Here is a 24,795-nt window from a genome sequence, read left to right on the forward strand (position 1 = left end):
AACCAAAAGTCTTCTCTCCCTGTCCATGGTCTATTTCTGTTCTGTAGATAGGTTCATTTGGGCCAAATTTTAGATTCCACATATAGTATTTCTTTCTCTTTCTTACCTCACTTAGTGTGAGACTCTCTAGTTGCATCCATGTTGCTACAAAATGGCATCATTTTGTCCTTTTTTATGGCTGAGTAGTATTCCATTGTATGTATGTATATCAAATCTTCCAACGTAATTCCTTCTTTCCCAGAAAGACCCTTGAGCTGGGATATCTTCTAGCTGTGTCTGTGGATTCTCTGCAGCCTTTTCCAACCTGTGTCGGAGCTGCTTTCAAAGAGATTCCTTGCCTCTCTGGTTTCCGGTTGGGCTCAGCCAATGGGTAGAGGGAGGTACCAGCAGGAGATGGGAAGACGGAAGAGAGAGGCTGAGGTGTTTATCCCCCAGCTTCTTCTTCCTCATGGGATCATTGCAGGTTGGCTGTTGCCTTCCTTTGGGGCCCACAACCCCTATGTCTTGGCCCCTTCTAGCTTTTCTCCCTGGTTTTCTGGTAACATCTCCCTCCCTTAGTTAATTGGCCAAAGGGAGGTCATGGCTCATCACTGTTGTTAGGGTTGGGGTGCATCACCATGCCTCGTTGGCTTCTCTTCATCCTGTTCCACTCTGTAAACTGAGCCTCTGTCCAACTCCTCTCTGTGACCTAGTGTGAGGGTGCCAAGATGCTGTCCATTTCCTGCCAAGATCCTTGACAAGTAGGCTTCCCCCATTTGTCCACCTGCTGGGTATTCACAGTCTACTCCACATTTTGTTGCAGATATGTCTTGAGCTTCCAATAGCTTCTACAGACTGGAGTTCACCTTATTAATTTTTTTCCTTACCCATTTTTGTATTCTGTCATGCAGGATTGCTCCTGGAGAGCAAGGGCCAAGGAAATGTTGAATGGATGAACTTTTTTTTTTTGTTTAAGGGCTATACCCGTGGCACATGGAAGTTCCCAGGCTGGGATCAAATCGGAACTGCAGCTCCTGGCCTATGATGCCATAGCTATCAGCAAAGCCAGATCTGAGCTGCATCTGCAACCTACACCACAGCCACAGCAATGCCGGATCCTTAACACACTGAGCAAGGCCAGGGATCAAACCCACATCCTCATGGACACTAGTCAGATTCATAACCCTCTGAGTCATGTAACCCTCTGAACCACAGTGGGAACTCCAAGTGAATGACCTTGATGACAAGATTTCCCTAAAGCTTCTAGAAGATGCAGTCAGCTTCAGCATCTTTGTTCTTTCATCTGTTTTCCAAGTGTCTCGGAGACCTCTTCTTAGTGAGAATTAGATTCTCTTCCTTACTTTAGTTTATATGTCCCAGTCCCAGTCCCAGCCAACTGATAAAAAGAACACTAAAGAGAAAAGCACTAAGGAGGGCTCTTGGTATTCCCTTTTGTTCCAACATTTAGGCATCTCCCTTTATCTCCCTGGCCTTGCAGAGGTTTTTTCTCTCACCTGGAATTTTTCAGCCATCGTCTGTATCATTTTAGAACCAGTTTATTGAAACTTTAAGACAGTGTTCAGCTGAAATAACCCGTAATTAAAGTCTACAGCCCAGGATTTCTTTCTTAGTCTGATAACCTGCTTGGCCGTCTGTGTTAATAATGCCAAAGACAAATTCTTGGAAAGCAATTGAGATATTGAGGGCTCCTGCCTTTGGTGGAGTAATTAGAAAGCAGGCAGGCACTGTAAGTGATTGCTTGCCATTATCACAGTGTTATTTCTGGAACAAAGGCCTAGGCTTCAGACTTGCCTTTTTGTCAAATGCCAGTGTGTATCTCCTATTTTGAAGGAGGATACTTGATTATTGACATTGGGAATAGGTCGTTCTCTCTCCTCAGCCCTACCCACCCCCCCACGCCCCCACCGGCTCTGTCTAATTTGACTTCGTTAGGATGATGGATGTGTGTGCAACAAAATAATTGTCGTCAGCTAATCTGCTCCCCAAATTTAGGTCATCTAGAGTAAAAGGGGCACAATTAAGTGCATATGGGTAAAACATTTGCATTATTTAAGTTTGCCATTTGTGGGAGTTCCTATTGTGGCTCAGCAGTAAGGAACCTGACTAGTAATCCATGAGGACGCAGGTTTGATCCCTGGCCTTGCTCAGTGGGTTAAGGATCTGGCATTGCTGTGAGCTGTGGTGTAGGTGGCAGATGCAGCTTGGATCTGGTGTTGCTGTGGCTTTGGTGTAGGCTGGCAGCTACAGCTCTGATTCAACCCCTAGCCTGGGGAACTTGCATATGCTGCGAGTGTGGCCTTAAAAAGCAAAAAAAAAGTTTGCTGTTTATTATAAAAGTGGGAAAGGGAAGTATTTTTGTTGGGACACAGGAAACCTTTATTCGATACAAAGCAAGTAGGTGGGGTATGAAATCTACAGTAAATCCCACTCTAAACCACTGAACTTCTCCACCAGTGAATGTAAATGACTGAAGCAGCAAAGCCCTTTGCGGGAGTTCAGAGATAATCTCACCTATAAAAATGGTATATATTTTTGGTTATGTAGATTCATTTCTTTTTTTTTTTTTTTTTTTTTTTTTTTTGTCTTTTTGCCATTTGTTGGGCCGCTCCTGCGGCATATGGAGATTCCCAGGCTAGGGGTCTAATCGGAGCTGTTGACACCAGCCTACGCCAGAGCCACAGCAACGTGGGATCCGAGCCACGTCTGCGACCTACACCACAGTTCACGGCAACGCCGGAACCTTAACCCACTGAGCAAGGCCAGGGATCGAACCCGCAACCTCATGGTTCCTAGTCGGATTCGTTAACCACTGCGCCACGACGGGAACTCCTAGATTCATTTCTTAGTTAACATTTATGAGATGAGGCAGGAGGGGAGTGGATTGGGGCCTACCTTGGGGGGAAGCTGGTTGGCTTGAGTGTTCCCAATTGATTGATTCTTCTGGGGGAAGGTGGTGCTTCTTTGATTTCTTTTTATTTGTTTATTATTATTATTATTTATTTTTGTTTTTTTGTTTTTTGTTTTTTTGTTCTTTAGAGCCGCACCTGTGGCATATGGAGCTTCCAGGCTAGGGGTCTAATCCGAGCTACAGCTGCCGGCCTACGCCACAGCCATAGAAATGCCAAATCCGAGCCGCTTCTGTGATCTACACCACAGCTCACCGCAACTCCAGATCCTTAATCCGCTAAGCGAGGTCAGGGATCAAATCCGCAACCGCATGGTTCCTAGTGGGATTCATTTCCACTGTGCCATGGTGGGAACTCCTCTTTATTATTATTTTTTAATTGAAGTATAGTTGATTTACAATGTTGTATTAGTTTCTGGTATTCAGCAAAGTGATTCAGTTATATAAATATATATTCTTTTTCATATTCTTTTCCATTATAGGTACTATAGGATATTGACTATAGCTCTCTGTACTATACAGAAGGAACTTATTATTTATCATTTTATATATAGCAGTTTATATCTGCTAACCCCAGGCTTAAAAAATTTTTTTTTATTACAGTATAGTTGATTTATAATGTGTCAATTTCTACTGTATAGGAAAGTGATCCAGTCATACATACATATACATTCCTTTTCTTATATTATCTTCCATCATGGTCTATCCCAAGAGACTGGATATAGTCCCCTGTGCTGTACAGTAGGACCTTATCCATTCTAAATGAAATAGTTTGCATCTACTAACCCCAAACTCCCCCTCCCCCTTTGGCAACCACAGATCTGTTCTCTATGTCTGTGAGTCTGTTTCTGTTTTGTAAATAGGTTTATTTGTGCCATATTTTAGATTCCACATATATGAGCTTTCATATGGTATTTGTCTGTCTTTCTGACTTACTTTAATTAGTATGAATATCTCTACTTGCACAAACTCAATTTATCTCTCCCGCCTCCTTTCTCCTTTTGTTAACAATAAGTTTATTTTCTATGTCTGTGGGTGTGTTTCTGTTTTGTAAATAAGCTCATTTGTATCATTTTTTTCAATTCCACATATAAGTGATCGCATGTGATATTTGTCTTTGACTTAGTATGACCATTTCTAGGTCTATGCTTTTATTTTTTATCATGTTTTTTATTTTTTTTTTTAATTTTTTTTTTTCTTTTGTCCTTTGTTTTTTTTGTTGTTGTTGCTATTTCTTGGGCCGCTCCCGCGGCATATGGAGGTTCCCAGGCTAGGGGTGGAATCGGAGCTGTAGCCACTGGCCTACGCCAGAGCCACAGCAACGTGGGATCCGAGCCGCGTCTGCAACCTACACCACAGCTCACGGCAACGCCGGATCGTTAACCCACTGAGCAAGGGCAGGGACTGAACCCGCAACCTCATGGTTCCTAGTCAGATTCGTTAACCACTGCGCCACGACTGGAACTCCTATTTTTTATCATGTTTTTTAAATTGTGGGGGAAGATACATAATGTAAAGTTGACTCTTAGCCCTTTTTTTTTTTTGGTCTTTTTGCCTTTTCTAGGGCTGCTCCCTTGGCATATGGAGGTTCCCAGGCTAGGGGTCCAATCAGAGCTATAGCTGCCAGCCTATGCCACAGCCATAGCAACGCCGGATCCTTAACCCACTGAGCGAGGCCAGGGATCGAACCTGCAACCTCCCTGGTTCCTAGTCAGATTCGTTAACCACTGCGCCACAACGGGAACTCCCACTCTTAGCCATTTTTAGGTGTTCCATTCAGTGGCATTGAGCACATTCAGTGTTGTACAACCATCGCTATCATTCAGCTCCAGAACTTGGCACCATCTGAAACTGGAACACTAAATCCCTTAAGCACCTATTCTTCATCCCTCCTTCTCTCAGCCCTTGTCAAACCATCCCTCTACTTTCTGTCTCTATGAATTTGCCTCTTCTAGGTACTTCCTGTAAGTGGAATCATACAGTATTTGTCTTTTTGTCACTGGCTCATTTCACTTCACATAATGTCCTCAAGGCTCCCCCATGCTGTCACTTCTGCCAGAATCTCCTTTTTCAGAGCTAAATTGTATTCCATTGTATATACACCACATTTTGTTTATCCATTTATTTGTTGATGGACACTTGGGTGGTTTCCACCCTTGACTATTAGAAATAATGCTGCTGTGAACATGGGTGTGTAAACATCTTAAGTCCTTATTTTCAATTCATTTGAGTACATACCCAAAAATGGAATTGCCAGATCATAGAGTAATTGTATGTTTAATTTTTTTGCAGAGCTGCCATACTGTTTTCCTTAGTATGGAAACACATCAACAGTACACAAGGGTTCCAGTTTCTCCACATCCTTGCTGACATTTGTTCTCTGGTTTTTTGTTTTTTGATAGTAGCCATCCTAATGGTGTTATTTCTTTTTAACAAACTTTATTTTTTGTACTGAAGTATTCTTCAGAGAATTATAGACATGACATTCCACTCCTAAATACTTAGGTTTACATCTCTGAAAAAGAATATTTTTCTCTATACCCAAAATAACATTATTACACACAGTAAAATTTACAATTCCTCACTGCTCCCTAATGCTGGGTCATATAAATGATCTTGTACAGCCGTTTTGTCCAAAGCAGGATCCAATCCAGGAGTACACATTGCATCTGTTCTTCATTCTCTCTTTTCATCTTGACCTTTCTCAGGATATTGATTGTAGGGAAGATGGAAACAGGTCCTGAAAAAAACCTCACTTTATGCATTTGTCTGATTGCTTCCTTGAGGTGCCATTTAGCTTTCTCTTCATCTCTCGTAATTTCTGTACATTGGACATTAGATCTAAAGGCGTGGGTAGTGGATTAAGGTGACGGTGCTTGATGATTCCCTCCACTCAGCTATGTTCATCCCTCTTTGCTCCAGAGAGTAATATAGAGGGGCCTCTGCTTCCCTCTACCATTCACTGATGGTTTCAACACCATTTATACCATTATCATTCTTTATAACAGTTTATCAGGAGATGAAAATGAAGCTTTGTAGTATTATGAGCCCTCCCATGTGAGTTAGCTGGTATTCTTCCCTCATCTACTGGGGCTACCCTTAAACACACTTCCTCCTGAAAAGGCAGCACACGTGCTTAGTTCTTCCCCTTTAAATCACCATTTTCAAAGAAAGGTGTTGGTTTAATGACTGCTTCAAATGGTGACAGATTGGTTTTATCACATTTTGTCTGTTTTGAGTGTCATGGTAAACGCAAGGATTTGAAGAGATCCCAGGGGCTTGTAGAGGCAAAGTGGCCTGCTGGAGATGGGCCTTTTTTTCCCCTCCTCTTTTTAGGGCCATACCTATAGCTCATGGAAGTTCCCAGGCTAGGGGTTGAATCTGCCTGCGCCATAAGCCACAGCAGTAGCAATGCAGGATCCAAACTGAGTCTTCAACCTGTTCCACAGCTCACGGCATTCTTAACTCACTGAGCAAGGCCGGGGATCAAATCTCATGGATATTATTAGTTGGGTTTGTTACCCCTGATCCACAATGGGAACTCCAGAGATGAACCATTTTTAAAGAAAAGCAAGAATGTTGATGAAGAGAGTCCAATAGCAGGGGTATATGTGTGTGTGTGTATATATATATGTATATATATACATAGAGAGTGTGTGTGTCCATGTCCCATCCCCACTCCCAACCATACGAACCTTTGTGTATTTGCATTTGTCAGGAGTCTCTAAGTGAAAGGCTTTCAGAGCCTATCAGACCCCCACAGTGACTGTTATTTAGTAGCTCATTTAAGAGGTGATTCAACAATCGCTTTGGTTTGCTTGCTTTCAGTCTGAGCCAGGGTTTAGGGCTTACATTTCCTAACCAGGTTACCTTTCAAGAATAGGAACCAAGATCACTCTTAAATGATGGTTATGGCTACACCTGTGGCATATTAAAGTTCCCAGGCCAGGGACTTAATCCAAGCCATAGCTGGGAACTACCCCACAGCTGTAGCAACACCGGATCCTTACACTGTACCACAGCAGGAACTCCCCTTTATATGCTTTTTAAAATCAAAGTAAAATTCACTTAATATAAAATTAACCATTTTCAAGCACCAATTCAGTGGCATTTAGTATATTTACAATGTGCAAGCATCACCTCTGTCTAAATTCTAAGATATTTTCATCACTCCCAAAAGAAACCCCATAGCCATTACCAGTCTCTCCCCACTCCCCCTCCTTCCACCCAGCCCCTGACAACCACTAAGCTACCTTCTGTCCCTATGGATTTACCTGTCTGGATATTTTATATAAATGGAATCACAATGTATGGCCTTTTGTATTTGGCTGGTTTCACTCAGCATCATGTCTTCAGGAGTCATCACATTGTAGCTTATGCCAGTACTTCATTCCTTTTTTATGGCTGAATAATATTCCACCAAACTGGCAGATCACATTTTGTCTACCTATTTATTGATGGACATAATTTGAGTTGTTTTTACCTTTTGACTGTTGTGAACAGAGCTGATGATTTTACTCCTCTTTGCCTTTTTTTTTTTTTTTGTCTTTTTAGCTATTTCTTGGGCCACTCCTGCGGCATATGGAGGTTCCCAGGCTAGGGGTCCAATCGGAGCTGTAGCCACCGGCCTACGCCAGAGCCGCAGCAACTCAGAATCCGAGCCGTGTCTGCAACCTACACCACAGCTCACGGCAACGCCGGATTGTTAACCCACTGAGCAAGGCCAGGGATCGAACCCGCAATCTCATGGTTCCTAGTCGGATTCGTTAACCACTGCGCCACGACGGGAACTCCCTCTTTGCCTCTTTACGATATATCTGTTTCACCATCCCATTTTGAGTAAGCTTTGGATTTGGTCTTTGCTTTTGGGTCTTTATAACCTGATTCTCCAAGATCTTTCCTCAGAGGGTGGTGGGATAGACACTGTGATGGGTGTTCTGGTTAGGAAGGAAACCAGGCAGGGAGATTTGGTTTTGTCAAGGAAAATACATTTAAATTATAGAAGTCCTGGTGGTAGACCTGAATTATGCTGGCATTTTATATATTTTTAGCCCCTGTTTTCTAGGGTGGGTAGTAGGATTGTACCCATATGCCTTGGATACAGCCCTAAAAAGAAAAAAAAGAAAATCCCGTGCACAGTCACAAATATGCTGGTGTACATAAATATTTATTGGTTGATCTTGGTAATGTAGAGAGACAGTATCAGGAGAGGAGCCCAATTTAACAGAAAGCTCAGTTTCTTTAAAGGACCCATATGACAGATACATGTGCATTTTATTTTTTTAAAATTTTTATTAAATTAAATTTTATGTTTTATGGCCGCACCTGGGGCATATGGAAGTTCCCAGGCCAGGGATCAAGTCTGAGTGACAACTACAGCAGCACCAGATTCTTAACCCACTGCACCGGGCCAGGGATTGAACCTGGGCCTCTGCAGCGACCTAAGCTACTGCAGTCAGGTTCTTAACCCACCATGCCACAGTGGTAACTCCTGTGTGGGTTTTAAATGTTTGTGGAATGATTCTCCAGGGAGAAAATATAAAGCAATTAAATAACAATGGTAATTTCCTTAGCAGGAACCACTGCAGCCTTTGGTCTGTCATTCAGTCCCTCTTTGAACCATATCCAGGCAACCCTGGAATTAGCTCAAAATTCTTAGGTGACAAACATTCCTCTTATCTATGCTTTATTAGAAAGCTGCAAACATTCCTCTTATTTATGCTTTATTAGAAAAATAACTCTTCAGAAGTTAACCTTATAGTGCAGTGGGTTAAAGATCGGCGTTGCCACAATAGCTATGGTGCAGGCTGCAACTGCAGCACAGGTTCAGTCCCTGGCCTGGACTGAATTTCCACATGTCTCGAGTGCAGCCAAAGAAAGCAAAAAACAAATGAACAACAACAAAACTGGACAAAAACTCTTTAAAAGACCTCCTCCTTTTGCTGTTAACGGGGAGAAAACTATTGAAAAACAGAGAGACAAATGGTAAAATAATAGTAAAATAACTGAAGCATGCATTTGCTATTGCTTGTTAAACATTATTTTGTGTGTTTGAAAGCAGCCCTTCCTGTCAATTCTGTTCCCTCCTTAGGGGCACGTTTACAAGTGGTCTCCCTTAGTTCAGGGGTATGCCAGCCAGTTACCAGTCTGGACACACAGATTTCATTCTCTTTGCCTGACCTGACCCTCTGGAAAATCATGTTCCCAAGCCTTAGCCATGCCCTCTGTGATATGGGCACAAGGAAAAGGGCCACATGCCAGAGACCACCTCCCCTAGGGAGCCCAGAGTCCAGGGGGCACTTATCCAGTCTGTCCTTTTCCCTCCCTGTTCCTGGAGGGGAAGATGGAGAGTCCTGGAGAGGATGGCTCTTCTTTCCTTTTACCGTAAGTTACTGCCTGTCGCTGCCCTGGGATGCTCTGAGGTGACTAAGTCCAGGCACAACCTCTGGTTAGACTGGGGTCATTCCCAGTGTCTCATGATCTGATAGGCAGACCAGAAAATTAAATGACACTCACAGAGAAAACAGCGAAGTAGCTGACAATGGTGACCCAAATGGACTCGGCTTCCATCTGTTTTTGTTAATTTCCTCAGCACTTGGTGAAAGTTCTGGGTCCTCCTGGCTCAGGGCAAGCACCAACTGCCCTGGTGGCATCAGCTTTGGGGAACTCTTTCTAAGAATGTACACCTTGGCTAAGTGGAGCCAAGAGACCGTTCAGTTCTTAGGGTCAGTCAGAGGGGAAAAAGGATGAGCCTAAGGCACAAAGTAAATGCTAAATTTTAAGGTGGCAATTCTCACGGGCAAGCGTTGGCATAATGCATGTTATTTTATTTTATTTAAAAAATTTTTATTTTTAGTTTTTTGGCCGCCCCTTGGCATATGGAGCTCCCAGGCCAGGGATCAGATCCGAGCTGCAGTCTCAACCTAAGCCACAACTGTGGCAACACCAGATCCCTAACCCATTGTGCCTGGTGGGGATCTAACCTGTATGCAAGTGCTCCCAAGATGTCAGTGATCACATTGTGCCACAGCAGGCAGGAGCTCCAGCATAATGTATTTTATGTACAGTCCAGCACACTATTAATGTAAAACAAATGTTTGGATGTTGAATAGCGGTGTGTACCGGTTAGCCAAAGGAAGATTTCTGTTTGTTTGTTTTTTGCTTTTTAGGGCCATACCTGCACCCTATGGAAGTTCCAAGGCTGGGGTCTAATTGGAGCTGTAGCACCTGACCTATGCCACAACCACAGCAACGCGGGAGCCTCGTCTGCAACCTACACCACAGCTCACAGCAATGCTGGGTCCCTAACCCACCGAGCGAGGCCCCAGAGGCCAGGGATTGAACCTGCCACCTGTGGTTCTCAGTTGGATTCGTTTCCACTCTGCCACAATGGGAATTCCTAGCCAAAGGAAGCTTGATCAAGGGAGTAGAGAGGTTAAGAAGCTCTTTGCAAGTGTGGAAAGAGGAATTTTTAAGAGGTATTAGGATAGTGGCCACTGGCAGGTGCCTTGTTAGGGTTTGGAGAGAACCCATCAGATTGTTATGTTGTTATGTCTTAGTCTTGGTTTCCTCCTATACAGTCAGCCCCCACGGAACCATCAGACAGCAGTCTGGTTACCAAAACCATATCTACCTGTCCTGAAATTGGATTTGAACTGAGAACACAGAATTTGCAAAATTTTAGTAAGGGGCAGTTCATTTCTTTTCTGCCTAAGTCTTGACTGTTTCACTTGAATTATCACTCACGTCTCTCTTGGCGTCCTCCTCTCTTGTCTCTGGTGTGTGGCATTGGTGTAGGGTGATTAACAGCCCAGGCTGCAGGCTCCAGCTGCCTACAGCTTCAGATCCAGGTCCTTTGATTACCTAGCAGTCGTGTACCTCCGTTTCCTCAACTGCAAAATGGATGAACAATGGAACATACCTCACAGGCCTGTCCAAAAGAATTAATGAGACATCTATACCACACTTCAGCAGGGGCTAGCCTTTCAGTCATGCTTCCTAAACATTAGCTGCTCTTATTGCCTGAGCCCTGGAGGAGGTCTCTTGATGGTGTTGAATAAGTGATCCTTCTGCGCTTCGGACCTATTTCCTAATTTTCTTTGGGCCTCGGCTTCCTTACCTTTGAAGTGAGAGGGGGCTGGTGAGGCCCCTTCTAGCTCAGAAATGATGTGACGGAAGGAAGGAAGTTTTGTGTGAGCTTCTGTTCATCAACACTTTCCCTTTCTCTTCTTTGACCCATGACAAATGAAAACTGCCTTTTTACTTCCTTAAATATAGAAGTGAGCGTTTGAGAACTCCCAAAAGCAGTCAGCCCAAAGACAGGTCTAAATAATTGCACTCCTGATGTGTAATGAGAAAAACCTTTGAGAAAACATCCTGTTTCCATACCTCCCTCTTGATATATTAGGTTATTTGTGTATCTCTGTACCCTTGCAGTTCTGACCAATTACGGTGAAGCAAAATTATGACTAGCATTTTTTCAGCCCCTCCTCTTTCTTTAAGGGACTTCCTACTGGGTAGAGTGGCCCCTAAGAGGTCAGCAGATACATCAAATACAGACTTCAGACAAGGTAGTTTTATAAAGGCTGAGACTTTTGGGAATGGACTGAGGTGGAGGAGAGAGTATTCTTTTCCTTATTGTTTTGTTGTCAACCTTGAGTGAAAAATGTAAGAAGAGAGAAAGCAAACTCAGAACAGGTATGTTTCTATAAAGAGAAAGTCTTCTGGGATTTTTTCCCCCCATAGTATCAGTAGGTAAATAAATTTCAGGGAGACTTTAAAATCCACTCAGTAAAATTGACATCCCTGTTTATTCACTCTTGCCTACTCCCTGTTAGTAGCCTCCTGAGTTTTATGTCCACCACACATTCTGCCTTCCTTGAAAGCCCAGGCCATGACCTGCCTGTGGGTCCCTTCTGTTCTCAAAGTGGATTTCATGGCCAGTGGCCTGGGCATGAATAACAATTGGACGACACTGCAGAACTGGTCACCAGATTTCACGGCTAATGAGCTTTTTCTTGGGAAAGCCTCTGATCTCTTCACCGAAGCTATCCCGTCCCATGGTTGGGCAAACCTTTCCATTTTGCAGATGAAGAAACTGAGCTGGTGCGTGCATGCATGTTTAGTGTCACCTTGGCCCTTCCTAGTTGGGTGATGGTATGCTAGCTGCCAGCCTAAGTCACCCTGCTCCTTTGCTTGAGTTTAGCTGTGGTTTTGATGCTTATAATAGCATTGATCACTCTAGCTAATGGTCACTGAGCTCTTCCTTCAGTGTAAGGAGGGTTGCTGGTATTAAGTGCCCCCTAGACTTTTTAAAAATCAGTCTCAACCTGGATTTCCAGTAACAGTTTTATGCAAGAGTGGGCTGCCTTAGGAGTAAGCATTAGGAATGTTTCCAGTTTAAGAATTTAGAATCCCACACCTTTGGGCCAGCCTCAGCCACTGCCAGTCTCCTAGGAGACTGGGTTCTGGCCTGCCCTCACCCCCTGGAGACTGACCCCTAGACACCTTAAGAAGGGGGGAATTCTCTCCAAGAGAGTGGGACACCCACCTCAGGGCAGAGTGCACTTAAGGTGTTGTCTGGCAGCTTCCAAATCAGGCAGCTCGATCAGAAATCCCGCCAGTACCCCACATTTTACGCTGACTCCCTCGCGACCTGGAAGGACAAGTCTGAGGGTAGACAGGGCAACGTCAGGGAACCAGCCCAACTCCACTGCCTGTTTCCTAGGGAACGGTCCCCTCAGACCATGCCCAGGACAGCGGTCTTGTAGGGGGCCAGGACTCCCGGGTTCTCAGACATATCAGGTCCTGTTCCCAAAGCTTCTGCAAACCCGAAAGCCCGTGTGTCCGCCGCTGGGGGCCCTGGGACCCGGGCCTGGTGTCGCATGAAGGGCCGCTCCCTGTGGTCCTTGCACCCCGGGGCTCTTACGAGAGCCCCCGCAGGACCACACAAAAGACCCCACCCCACATCGGGTGTGCATTTCCTGTTCGAATAGCGGCGTGCAGCCACCCATGTGCATCCCGCCGCGCGCCGGTCGGGTGGGGCGCGGGGCACGCCTCCACGCAGCCCCAGTCCCCGCGCGCTAGCCGAGAGGGGCGGCCCTCGGCGGGTCCGCCCCCGTGTCACCGCAGGCCGGGCTCCCTTTGTGTGCGGCCCGAGCACCGCGGCCGCGCCATTGGCCCGCGGGCCCGGGGGGCCAGCCCCTTCCTGGCTCGCCTCATGCATATGCATGAGCGCCCTGGCCCTCCCCCGCGCCGGCCCCTCTCCGCCCCCTCCCGCGCGGGCGTGCTAGGCGCGCGGCGCGGCTCCCTCCTCGCGGCAGCGGGAGCCCGAGCCCGAGCCAGGGCGAGCCGAGCCTGCTCCGGGCGGGCGGCGGCGGCGGCGGCGGCGCCGCTCCAGCCATGTCAGCGCGCGCGAGCCTGGGCCCACCATGAGCCATGGCCATGTCCGTGAGCGCCGAGGACGACGACTATGAATCGGAGCCGGACCAGGTCGGCGGCCCGGGGTGGGGCTGAGGGAGGGACCCGCCGCCCGCCCGCCGGAGCTCCGGAACGACCGACTGACGCGCCCCGGGCGGCCGCGACGCCGCCGCCGCCACGATGAGGAGAAAGTTTTGCAGCCGTCGCCGGCGGGGCTGCCAGGGCCGGGCCCGAGCGGGGCGTGGAGAAGCGCGGCAGGCCGGCGGCTGCCTGGGCGCCGCGGGCCCCGCAGCCGGCCGGGGCAGGGGGCGTGTGCGAGCGTCTGTGCGCGAGGGTGGCCGGCCGTGCCGCGGGGACAATGTGGGCCTCGCCGTCGGGCGCGCCCTACCGGGCGCGGGCCACGGCCCGCGGGCAAGTTGCGGGCGCCGGCGCGGGCGGCCGGCGCGCCTCGTCTTCCCCTCGCGTCCTCGCCTGCGGCCCACGCGCGTGCCGGCCGCCGCGGGCGCACCCGGACCTGCGGGCGCCGGCGCCTCCTTCCTTTCTGTTTGCAAAGTTGCACCGGGACCCTCGGCCTCTGGGTTGGAGGACGCCCGCGGCCCGGAGGGTGCGCAGCCCAGGGTCCGTGGGCCCTACGGCCCGAGCTTTTGTCTGGGCGCCGCGCGCCCGCCGTCCGCCGTGGGCAAACCAAGACAGGAAGGGGTGCGAGGCTCAGGCCGGCGCGGGGAATCCGGAACCCAGCGAGTTCGCTCCGCCGCGGCGGCGGCGGCGAGAGGAAGCGGTGACCCCAGATGGCAGTATTTGGCCTCGGTTGGAGCTAGAAGGGAAAGCAACCTCTCTTGGGACCAGGGGGGTTGAAATCTGTGTGTAAAACAAAGCCCTGGGTGTGTTTATAGCGTGAATTTACTCCGGGAAGAATCATGTTTAAGAAGCGGGGGAAGAAAGTTGAGGTTTTACGAAGTAGGAGGAGGACGCGGGCTAGGTAGACTTGTCCGAGGAATTAAGCGTTGGACGGGTTATCATGTGGGCATGGGACTAGATGAATAAGATGCTTACTTATAATCCTGAGTGCATTTCCTCAGTGGAATGAAGATGTTTTGGAATGTTCAGGCTGAGAGGTAGGAACGTTTTCTCCTTCCATCAGGCGTGGTAGAGGAAGTGCTATATATATATACTGCACTTAAGTAATAACAGGCATATTACTAAGTTGTTTTATTTTAACAGAGACAAGGTTTAATTGTATTTTCTAAGTTTTGTTGGATATTTTTCAGGCTTATGTATCTTATGAGGTGTTGCTGAATCTCACTCATCTTACGGATTGGATGAACTCAGAGACAGCCCAAGTGGTTTTGGCTTGGAACTTTCATCAAGTCAGTAGCACAGTGTGTGAATGGTTCTCATTTCTTGCTGCTTACTAGTTTCTACCCCAACTCTTGGTCTGAGAATCCTCAGTTCAGTTTGGATCTGCCCAACTCCTGCCAACAGTGTATACCCTTTCTGCATCTGGTCATTCATGACATTTGTATTCAGTGTTGATTGCACTTTGGTGTTTCTGGGGAGAGGCTTTGTTACCTGTTTTGTGTTGGTTTATTAATCTGGCCACACCCTATGGCCCATAGTCCATATAATCTTTGACACTACTTCAGACAAGGCTCTGTATGTCTCTGGGCTTAACCCATTTCATGCACTGCCACTCCTGAGAGAGACTTCCATCACGAGAGGACCCATCCTCCCTATAGCCAGATCTTTTCCCTCCTCCTTGCATCAATCACCCGATGGTGGCACTTTTGGAGTGGTTAGCAACAGAAGTTCTCCAGGTTGCCATGTTCACTTTAAGATGATTTTTCCACTCAGGTGTGTTGAAGGGGATGACCTCTAAGCCAGGTCAGTGGGCAGCAGGTTTTCCTTATAGCCCCAGGAGAGAGGTTGGGGGCTGTCAGCCACAGACTCTGCATGTGCTAACCCTTCAGGCTGTGGGCTTACTGCTGGTTGCCTCCCCTGGCTTTTCCTCACCTTTTCTCAGCTCCAGGATTTTTTGGGTCTGAGAAAGAGTGGCAAGCTCTAAGGCCTCTGTGTCTGTGGAGTCCCCTTGTAGGCTCTAGACCACACTTTTCTCTAAATAAGTCTCCTTCAAGGAGGAGTGAAAGTCTTGGAGGATAGGCCTGCAGGTATGCTCAGCCACCTGCTGCATGATAGGCTGTAGCAGAGAACCTGGTGGGAAGGGACTGTTGCTTGGTCTGTCCCTGCAGCTGGGCCTAGCCCCTCACCCCCCGTTAGGATTTTACCTGCTCTACCTTAAAAGTCTGTGCACTTCCTCATCCCCACCTGAGAATGGTGTCTAGTCCTGGGCCGCATCAATCTTCCTTATGCCTGAACTGCTGGGCTAGCCTTTCTGCCCCACAACAGCCTGGGTTTCCCTTGCTCCCCGTGTTGGGCCCATGGGACGGGAGCAGACCCTTGGTTGGGCCGTCTCCCACGGACCTCCTTTGCTTCTCCAGCACAGAATTTATTGGAAAGTTTTTCAGCTCTGCCATTTAGTTTGAGGAGATGCCCCTAAAAGAAAGGCTGTTAGTAAGGAAAAAAAATTTTTTTTTCGCTGCTCCTATGGCATGTGGAAATTTCTGGGCTGGGGATTAAACCTATGCCACAGCAGCGACCCTGGCTGCTTTACTGACAGCACTGGATTCTTAACTGGCTGTGCCACAAGGGAACTCCAGTAAGGAGAATTCTTGATCTTTTTTTTTTTTTTTTTGTCTTTTTGCCATTTCTTGGGCCGCTCTAGCGGCATATGGAGGTTCCCAGGCTAGGGGTCTAATCGGAGCTGTAGCTGCCGGCCTACGCCTGAGCCACAGCAACACAGGATCAGAGCCGCGTCTGCAACCTACACCACAGCTCACGGCAACGCCAGATTGTTAACCCACTGAGCGAGGCCAGGGACTGAACCCACAACCTCATGGTTCCTAGTCTGATTCGTTAACCACTGCACCACGACGGGAACTCCTGTTTTTGTTTTTTTTTTTAAACTCCTGAAGTGAAAATAGCTTTATTCTTTTTCTTTAAAAATGGCTATTGCTCATTTGTTAAAAATAATAATTAGGAAATTATGGTGAAGACTGTCTCAGAAATTTATGTGGAAATAACCATTGTATTACTGTTTATAGCTGCTTAAAGAGTCAAATTTTCATATGGATCCCTGAACCTTCCCAAAGTGACATATGAAAGTTTTATGACTTTGTGCCTACATGCATTTTTCTGGGGAAAAGGTCCTTACCTTTCCTCAGATTCTCCAGAGGTCGGCCCATCCCCTGGGTTTCTGGTAGCTTCTGTGTTTTTATTTTCCTGCTCCTTTACTGTCAGTGTATAAACAAACTCAGACTCTCCCTGGAGTCTGCAGGTGTGTTTTAAAGGGCCTGCAGCACAGCTAAAATCCAGCTTTTCCTGCGATGTCCGTTATGCTTGAAGATTTGGGAACAGATGTGATGTTGAAACAAATTTGTTATAGAGTAGAATGCAATGTTAGCATGACAGAGGAGTTCCATGTTCTTTGGGGTCTGGGGCTACCCTTTGTGGGGCTGAGTGTCAGTGTGCTCCTGTTAGGGGCAGTTTGGTGGGAAACAGAACAGTCTGAATTGTAAAAACACACAGCCACGTTTACCATTCTTCTCACTGACTCCTCTTGACAGTTGAAACTCTAGCCCTCTTGCTCCTTGAAACTTTTCCTTGGCTCTGGTGCTGCCTCAAGCTCCTGCTGCTTTTCCTGCCTTTCAGCCATTCTTCAGCAGGTTGCTCTTTGTCCCGAGCCCTTGGATGTTTTCAGTTTCGAAGGTCCTATCCAGCACCCTCTTTTCACTCTGTCTGTTCTCCGTGTACAACCTCATGGACTTAAGTAGTTCAGCGCTATGCGATCCTGGTTCCCAGCTGTGTGTCTCAGCTCCAGTCCCTCCGGGCTGCTGGCCCCCTTCCTTGGATGTCCTGTGGATCCTTCAGATTTCCATGTGTCCACAGTGGAGTCGTGTTCTCTCCTCTCGCCTTGCTCTCCTGTTGCTCAAGCCCGAAACCCCAGATCTTCCAGGACTTTCTGCTTGCCTGCCTCACGTGCAGTCAGCCTCCTGGGTCTTTCAGACCAGCTCTGCTTCTAAAACATCCTCTGTTCATTCCTTCTGTGGCTTCTGCTCATGCCTTTCTAACAATCAGCCTGGACCACTGCAGCAGTCTCAGCTCATCTCCCTGTCTTTCATCTTGCCTACCACCCAAAAAGCTCACTCCCCACAGTGTTGCCAGAATACAATTGTGTTGCTCCTGGGTGTAAAGTCCTTGAACTATTGTTGCAGCGGCCATCATTTGTCTCATGTAGTGTATGGGGCCGTGCAGGTTTAGGGCCATTTTCCAGCAGCCATATCAAGCTGTTCCTTGTGTCTTCTAGTTTCACATCTCTATCTTGCTCTTCCTTCTGCCTAGAATCTTCTGACCCCACCCCCTACTCCTGGCCTGCAGCGTCTTGTCCTCCCTCAAAGATTCAGTTTAGTCACCACCCCCTGACTCTGACACTTTCCACTGCCTCCCTTCCCAGTGAGATGAGGCATTTCTTTAGAGCCACTGCCTAGGTTTGTATCTTGCTTCTCATTTATTGGCATTGTGGCCCTGGATAGATTACTTAACTGCTGTGTCTCAGTTTCCTTATTTCCAAACGGAGATAAAGATAATTTCTATCTCATAGAGTATTGATACAAGTACTGAAAATAGTGATTACGTCAATAGATGTTAGCTTCTGATATTGTCATCAGCGTGTTTCAATGCATTTATGTAGTAACACATCTTTCTCCCCCCAGATGGTAGTGCCTTTGAGAGTAGGGAATACTTCTTACTCATCTGTGTAGTCCTGGCACATAGCATTGGGTCTGCACATAATTCACAGCCAGAAAACAGGTAGGTAGGTGATGATGTGTGAGGGGTTAATGAATGAGTTTCTGTTGCAGATTACAGGCTCTGTTGCCTAGTGATGCTGAACATTTTTTACTGTGCTTATTGCTCATTTGTGTGTGTGTGTGTTTATATGTTTTTTTTTTAATTTCTTAATTTTTTAATTTTTAAATTAAAATTTTTTTTTTTTTTTTGCTTCTTAGGGCTGCACTCACAGCATATGGAAGTTCCTGGACTAGCGGTCAAATAGGACCTGCAATTGCTGGCCTATGCCACAGCCATAGCAGTCGGGGATCTGAGCACTGTCTTCAGCCTACTCCATAGCTCGCAGCAACGCCGGCTCCTTCACCCACTGATCGAGGCCAGGGATGGAATCCAGATTCTAATGGATACTAGTAGGATTCATTTCTGCAGAGCCACAATGGGAACTCCCTCATTTACATATATTTTTTATGGAGAATTATGTTTAAATCCTTTGCCCATTTTAAAAACGGAATATTTGTCTTCTCTTGTTGTTAGTTTTTTATACATTCTGGATACTAACCTCTTACCAGATGTACAATTTGCAAATGAGTTCTCCTATCCTTACTATTCTTACTTGATGGTGCCCCTTTAAGCACAAAAGTTTTAAAATTCACAGTCCAGTTTATCTTCTTTTCTTTTGTCTCCTGTGCTTTTGGTGTCATATCCAAAAAACCACTGCTTCATCCATGGTTATGCTGGTTATCCTTATGTTTTCTTCTGAGAATTTTGTGGGTTTAGCTCTTACCTTTAGATCTTCTATGCATTTTGGGGTTAATTTACATATATATTGTGAGGTAAGGATCCAACTTCATCTTTTTGCATGTGGATATCCATTTGTCCCCACAACATTTGTTGAAAAGACTGTTCTTTCTACCCACTGATTTGTCTTGATAGCCCTGTTGAAAATGAGTTGGTCATACATATTGTGAGGTTTTATTTCTGAACTCTCAATTCTTGCACATTGATCTGTATGTCCATCCTTACGCCAGTACCACACTGTCTTGTTTACTGTAGATTTGTAGTTAAGGTTTGAAGTCAGGAAGTGTGAGTCCTCTAACTTTGTTCTTTATTTTCAAGATTGTTTTGGCTATTTCAGGTCCTTGGCATTTCCACGTGGATTTTAGGATTAGCCTTTCGATTTTTTCAGAAAAGGCAGCTGTGGTTTTCATGGAGGTTGCATTGAATCTTTAGACCACTTTGTGGAGTGCTGCCATCTTAACAGTGATGTCTTTCAGTCCATGAACATGGGATGTCTTTTCATTAATTCAGGTTAATCTAGTAATGTTAATCTAGTAATGTTAATTCTAGTACTGTTTTTTCTTTTCTGGCCACCTCACGGCATACAGAGTTCCCAGGCCAGGGACCAGATCCCAGCTGCAATCTATGCTGCAGCTGTGGCAAGGCCAGATCCTTTATAACCCACTGTGCTGGGCTAGGGATCAAACCTGTATCCTGGCACTTCAGAGACACCGCTGATCCCGTTGGGCCACAGCGGGAACTCCAAATCCCAGTATTTTAGAAATGAGGGATTCAAGGTTCTACCCATGAATATTCTGGAGAATAGCATCTGATAGGAGGTACTCAGTGAATGTTTGTGGAATGAATGAATGAACGAATAAACTACCTTAATAGTGTTCCTCTTAAGGATGATACTTATGAGGTGCTAATGACGAAAGGGTGTTGGAACACTAAAATTTGTGTGTGAGAGCAGTGTGGACTCAATTTTCCTAACCAGATGGAACTGAGGCTATGGGTTCTGGGCTGAAGAAATTAACAAATGGCCTTAGTGTTTGGGAGGCTGAGGGTTTGGGAGGCTGGTTTGTAGTAGATGCCATTCTTAATCTTTTGCTGAGAAGAATGTTTCCTGCGGAAATGAACAGAGGGACATTCTGGGTAACTTGAACAAATCAAGGTTACAGGTAGGATAGAGTGGGATTGATGGTTAATGGTTGGTTTGCGAACCTTTAGATATCCTGACCCAAAGAGGTTAGGACAGAAGCTTCATGACACAATGAGAGGCTTGTTCATCTTCCCTAGTAGAGACCCTCCAAGGTCTTTATTCAGTGTTGATTTTCTCAGTGGCTTTTATGAGGGTCCTGCATTTCAGGTGTTGCTCAGTCAACTCCAGACCGGCTAGCCAGTGCCACTTCCTCTAAAGGCTGGCTGGTTTTCGGAGCTGCAGGCGGTAGCAGCTTTTCTAGCTTGTTTAGCAGACAGGCAGAGAGGGCCTGGATCAAGGCCTTTGGAAATAGCCACCCTTACACCTCTTCCTTCGAAGTGTTGTCTGCCCCGAGCGCTGTTGTTTTCCAGGATGTCTCAGCTGCCATCAAGATCCAGGTGGATTTGGGAGTTAGCATTGTGGCTCAGCGGGTTAAGAACCCAATATAGTGTCCATGAGGATGTGGGTTCAATCCCTGGCCTCGTTCAGCAGGTTGAGGATCTGGTTTTGCCGATGTGTCTCAGATCCTGTGTGGCTGTGGCTGTGGTGTAGGCCGGCAACTGCAGCTCCGAATAGACCCGTAGATTGGGAACCTCCACATGCCACAGGTGCGGCCCTAAAAAGAAGAAAAAAAAAAGATCCAGGTGGATTTGTTTTTTCCCATAGTTAGCAAAACTGCTTCTTCAGCTGAGAATGAACTTTGGGAAATGTGGAAAGGTGGGCTTTGTTTCACAGTCAAGTACATACTCTGACTCTGTGACTCTGGCCAGATTGGCCCCAACTCTGTAACTTCTGAGTGGCCAGCGAGGTCAGAGTTTCTCGGAGGCTGCTCATACCTGACGATCCTGAGTGGGAGGCAAGAGACACATTTGGATTCCTGGAGATTTTCTTTCCATCTTTCCCCAGAGAAGCTGGTCCTCAGCATCTCCGGCTCCAGCAGAGACCGTGAGCCCTTCGCCTCTGGTTTTGTCCTTGGAGGTTGGACCATGCACTGCCCTGCCCTCTCTGTACCTGACTCGAAGCCCTGAATCGCCCACCCTTGGCCCATGTTTCAGAGGTTAGAGGAGTGAGTTGCTACCAGGACGTGGGCTCTTTTATCAGAGTGTCTTCTGGGCTGTGAAGAGAGGAAGACACCTCTCTCTGGTCTGCATTCTTCTAGAAGGAGGTGTGCTTCTCTGCACCTCCTGTTCGCACACATCCTCCTCAGGCGTCAGGGCACTAGCTGTGGACCCCTTCCGGGTTGGGGAGTCAGTTCCTGTGTGCTCCAGGGGCTCTCGTCCCGCTTGACCTGCATGTTGCTGCAGTTTATAGTATTCAGACGCAGGCTGGGGGTATGTACATCCTCTGCTGGCTCCATGACCTTGGATAGGTCACTAGCCCCAATTTCCTTATCTGAAAAAATGGCATCTCCCATAGGGTTGTTATTGGGAAATTAGGTAATATCATACGGAAAGCGCGAGCCAGCGGGGCAGGCACTCAGCAGGTGTCCACCTGCATCGCTGTCATCGTCCCTGTCATCTCTGCTTCCACTCAGCACTCCTTGCTGCTTAGTTTTCAGGTCTGCCTTCTTTTACCTGCTGTTCTCAAATCAATAGTTTCCAAAAAACTGATTTTTTTTTTTTAACTACTTACCTGGCAGCAAAACCTGCCCTGAATTGGCAGGCGATGCATAGGCCCATTTATCTCTCTCTCAAGGTGCCATGTGTGCATGACTCGGGGGCAGCCCGGGGTTCCCTGGGTGGTGGTGTGAGGGCTGTGGTGTGAGGGCTGGTGCCGAGAAGCCCTCCGCTGCCTGCAGGAGGAGTAACTTGGTTGGGTCAGCCCCTTAGCCCACCCAGTGATGGGGCTGCTGGCTGGGTCACCCCTGAGGTGAGGGTGGGCTCAAATGAGTCTTGTGGTGTGTCCTTGTGGGAGCAGCTGGGTCAGGACAGGGGCAGATGAGAAACATGAGTCAGCGGAGCTGGGTCTAGTGTTTCCTTTCCTCTTTGGAGCTCCGAGTACTTCCTGACATGAGCACCCCGGCCACCAGAGGGTTTGCAGTTTCCTGGTATGCTGCTGGCTATTGGGAAATAAATTTGAGGGGAAGGATCCATCTAGGTGTCTATACCAAAGGGTGTTTGGGACCATCAGCTCTGCACAGGGGCCGCTGCACTGCCGGGAAAACAGTGGCAGTGAGGCTTGATTCTCAGAGAACCGTGGACTGTGTCCTACCTGATGTGGTTTTAAGTTTCTAAGCAGCCCCTGTAGTTTTGGGGGAGCTGTAAGTGTGTATTGTTTGGGGGGGGGCTGGTAAAAAGACCCTCCGCACTGTGTGGTACCTTGTAACCACATTTTGGGCCTGGGAGCTAACGAGGGGTGGGATTTTATTTAGGGATCCAAGTAAGACAAGCAGTTGAAATTAAAAGACTGAGATGGAAGAGTTCCCTGGTGGTGTAGCAGGTTAAGGATCTGGCATTGTCACTGCTGTAGCCTGGGTTTGACCCCTGGCCTGGGAACTTCTCGTGCTGCAGGTGAGGCCCCCCCAAAAAAAGAGGCTGGGTTGGCTGAGTTGGCATTTAGTTTTGGGGTGAGAGTGTTAGGTCCCTGACAGAGGGATGAACCATTTTTCAGCAAACTCAGAAGGGTGCTTCAGATGAGACAGACTCTACCTACCATCCTGGTCCTTCCCACTTCCCATCCTAGGTCTCTGGTAGCCACTGTCGCAGTGGCTGGCCTCTGAGCTCCACCATAGATCCTGGTTTGCAGGGTGCAAGGACCTCAGAGCAGGATGTGCGGCGGGCTTGTGCCCTGTTGAGCATTGAGCACCACTTTCTGTTCACCCCCTGTCTCTGTGTCCCTGAGTCCAGGGTAAGGATTCAGAAGTCTCAGAAATCAGGTCCTTAGAGTTACTGCCTCCTTCTCCAGGAATCTAGGTTATTGAGCATGTCCCATGTGCCAGCCAGTTTGTGGAGGGAGAGAGCAGTGACCAGACACCCTCCAAAACTGCCTTCCTGAGCTCCCTGTCAGCAAGGGAAGACCCATGAGAGAACAGACAGTTATGCTGTGACAGGGCCGGTGCAGGGGGGCAGCCAGAAGAAGGCAGTGTGTAAACTGGGTCCTGCAGCCTGAGCAGGCATTAGCCGAGGGGTGTGGGGAGGGGGGTTGGTGTTCCTGGCAGAGGGAACAGAGGAGGACTGTGTGGCCTCCCTGGGAAGCACAGTTAGCCCTGGGAGGGGGTGCTGAGGTGTGCTGCGCTCAGAAGCAGTGGTGTCCTTGTCAGTGTCCTGGGGCTGCCACAATGAAGTACCAAAATCTGGGTAGCTGAAAATACCATATTCCCACCGTTCTAAAGCTTATAAATTGGAAATCAAGGTGTCTTTGGGGCCATGCTATCGCTGAAGGCTCTAGGCCAGGATCCTTCCTTGCCTCTTCCAACATCTGGCGTTTGCTGGCTTCCCTGACATTTCTTGGCCTGTAGATGTATCAGTTCAGTCACGCAGCCTCTTCTGTGTCTTCACATAAGATCACTGCTTGCATCCACATTTCCCCTTTCAAAAGGACACCAGACCTACTGGATTAGGGCCCATCCTAATGACCTTATTGGAATGGTTTCCTCTGTAAAGGCCCTGTTTCCAAATAAAGTCACATTCTGAGGTTGCGCGGTTAGGACTTCAACTGTCTTTTGCGGGGACACCTTTCAACCCCTAACCCTCTCAGCTTGGGGCCTGGCAGCTGCACAGGCTCCCCTCTCACCGGTCCTTTGTGCTCTTCTGCAGAACCGAGCGGTGGGTCGGCCCAAGGGGAAGTTGGGCCCGGCCTCCGCCGTGAAGTTGGCCGCCAACCGGACCACGGCGGGAGCTCGCCGACGCCGGACGCGATGCCGCAAGTGCGAGGCCTGCCTGCGGACGGAGTGCGGAGAGTGCCACTTCTGCAAGGACATGAAGAAGTTCGGGGGCCCCGGGCGGATGAAGCAGAGCTGCATCATGCGGCAGTGCATTGCGGTGAGTGCGCCGAGGGGTCTGCTCCTGGAGCTGCGACGGGCTTCTCCGCCCCCCACCCCTGGGAGAGGTGGCAGCCCCTATGCCCTGACGTTGGCTCCTGAGTCCAGGCCCCGCCTCCCTCTGCATCAGCACTGTCTGCTTCCTCCCCTTAGACCTTTGCTGCAGCGGAAACCCTGGAGGGGAGCTCCCTCCTGGGAAAGAAGGGAGCCCCGGCTAGTGCTGTTTTTAAATTGCACACTATGGACTTGGATCAGCCTACCATGTGCTCGGACTCCTTTTCCTTCATAGTCTGGTGGTCTTAAAACTCCTTCCTTCCCTAGATGACCGAGTACTTTGAAGTCTTGGCCATTAAAGACGTCAGGGCAGCCTGTCCTGTCTGTGACCCCGTTGCCAACATTTATGGTCCAGTTCATGATGGTTCTGAGCCCTCCCTTCCTTCCTGTCTTGCCTTCAAAGTCAGAGGTCTGGGTGGAAGGTCACTGCTCCTCCTGAGGGGCCTGCCCCAGGGAAAGAGGACTGATTTATGGTGCCCAGGAGCTGGGCAAATGGAAAGTGTGGCCACGCCACCTCGCCTCGGGCCCTGCCCCAGCACAGGGAAGTAGGCACAGATT

General features: G+C 47.9%; 1 protein-coding gene across 50 annotated transcripts in view; it reads left to right on the forward strand.

The window, feature by feature from the left end:
• Window positions 1–24,795, forward strand: part of KDM2B (lysine demethylase 2B) — a 145,830-nt gene that overhangs the window by 95,691 nt on the left and 25,344 nt on the right. For 46 of the 50 annotated variants that reach the window (XM_084996127.1, XM_084996087.1, XM_021073422.2 and 43 more), the window contains one exon: window positions 23,960–24,184. In XM_084996127.1, coding sequence (XP_084852253.1) covers window positions 23,960–24,184 — 225 coding nt within the window. Of the gene's footprint in view, window positions 1–13,184; window positions 13,397–23,959; window positions 24,185–24,795 lie in introns of those variants that run through there. The other 4 variants (XM_084996132.1, XM_084996133.1, XM_084996134.1 and 1 more) reach the window with 1 other exon arrangement.

This window comes from Sus scrofa, chromosome 14, assembly GCF_054392235.1.
Source record: "Sus scrofa isolate SSC_HxYL_T2T_F1_AM1 chromosome 14, Sscrofa_HxYL_maternal_Yorkshire_Landrace_v2.0, whole genome shotgun sequence".
Classification (NCBI taxonomy): Eukaryota; Metazoa; Chordata; class Mammalia; order Artiodactyla; family Suidae; genus Sus; species Sus scrofa.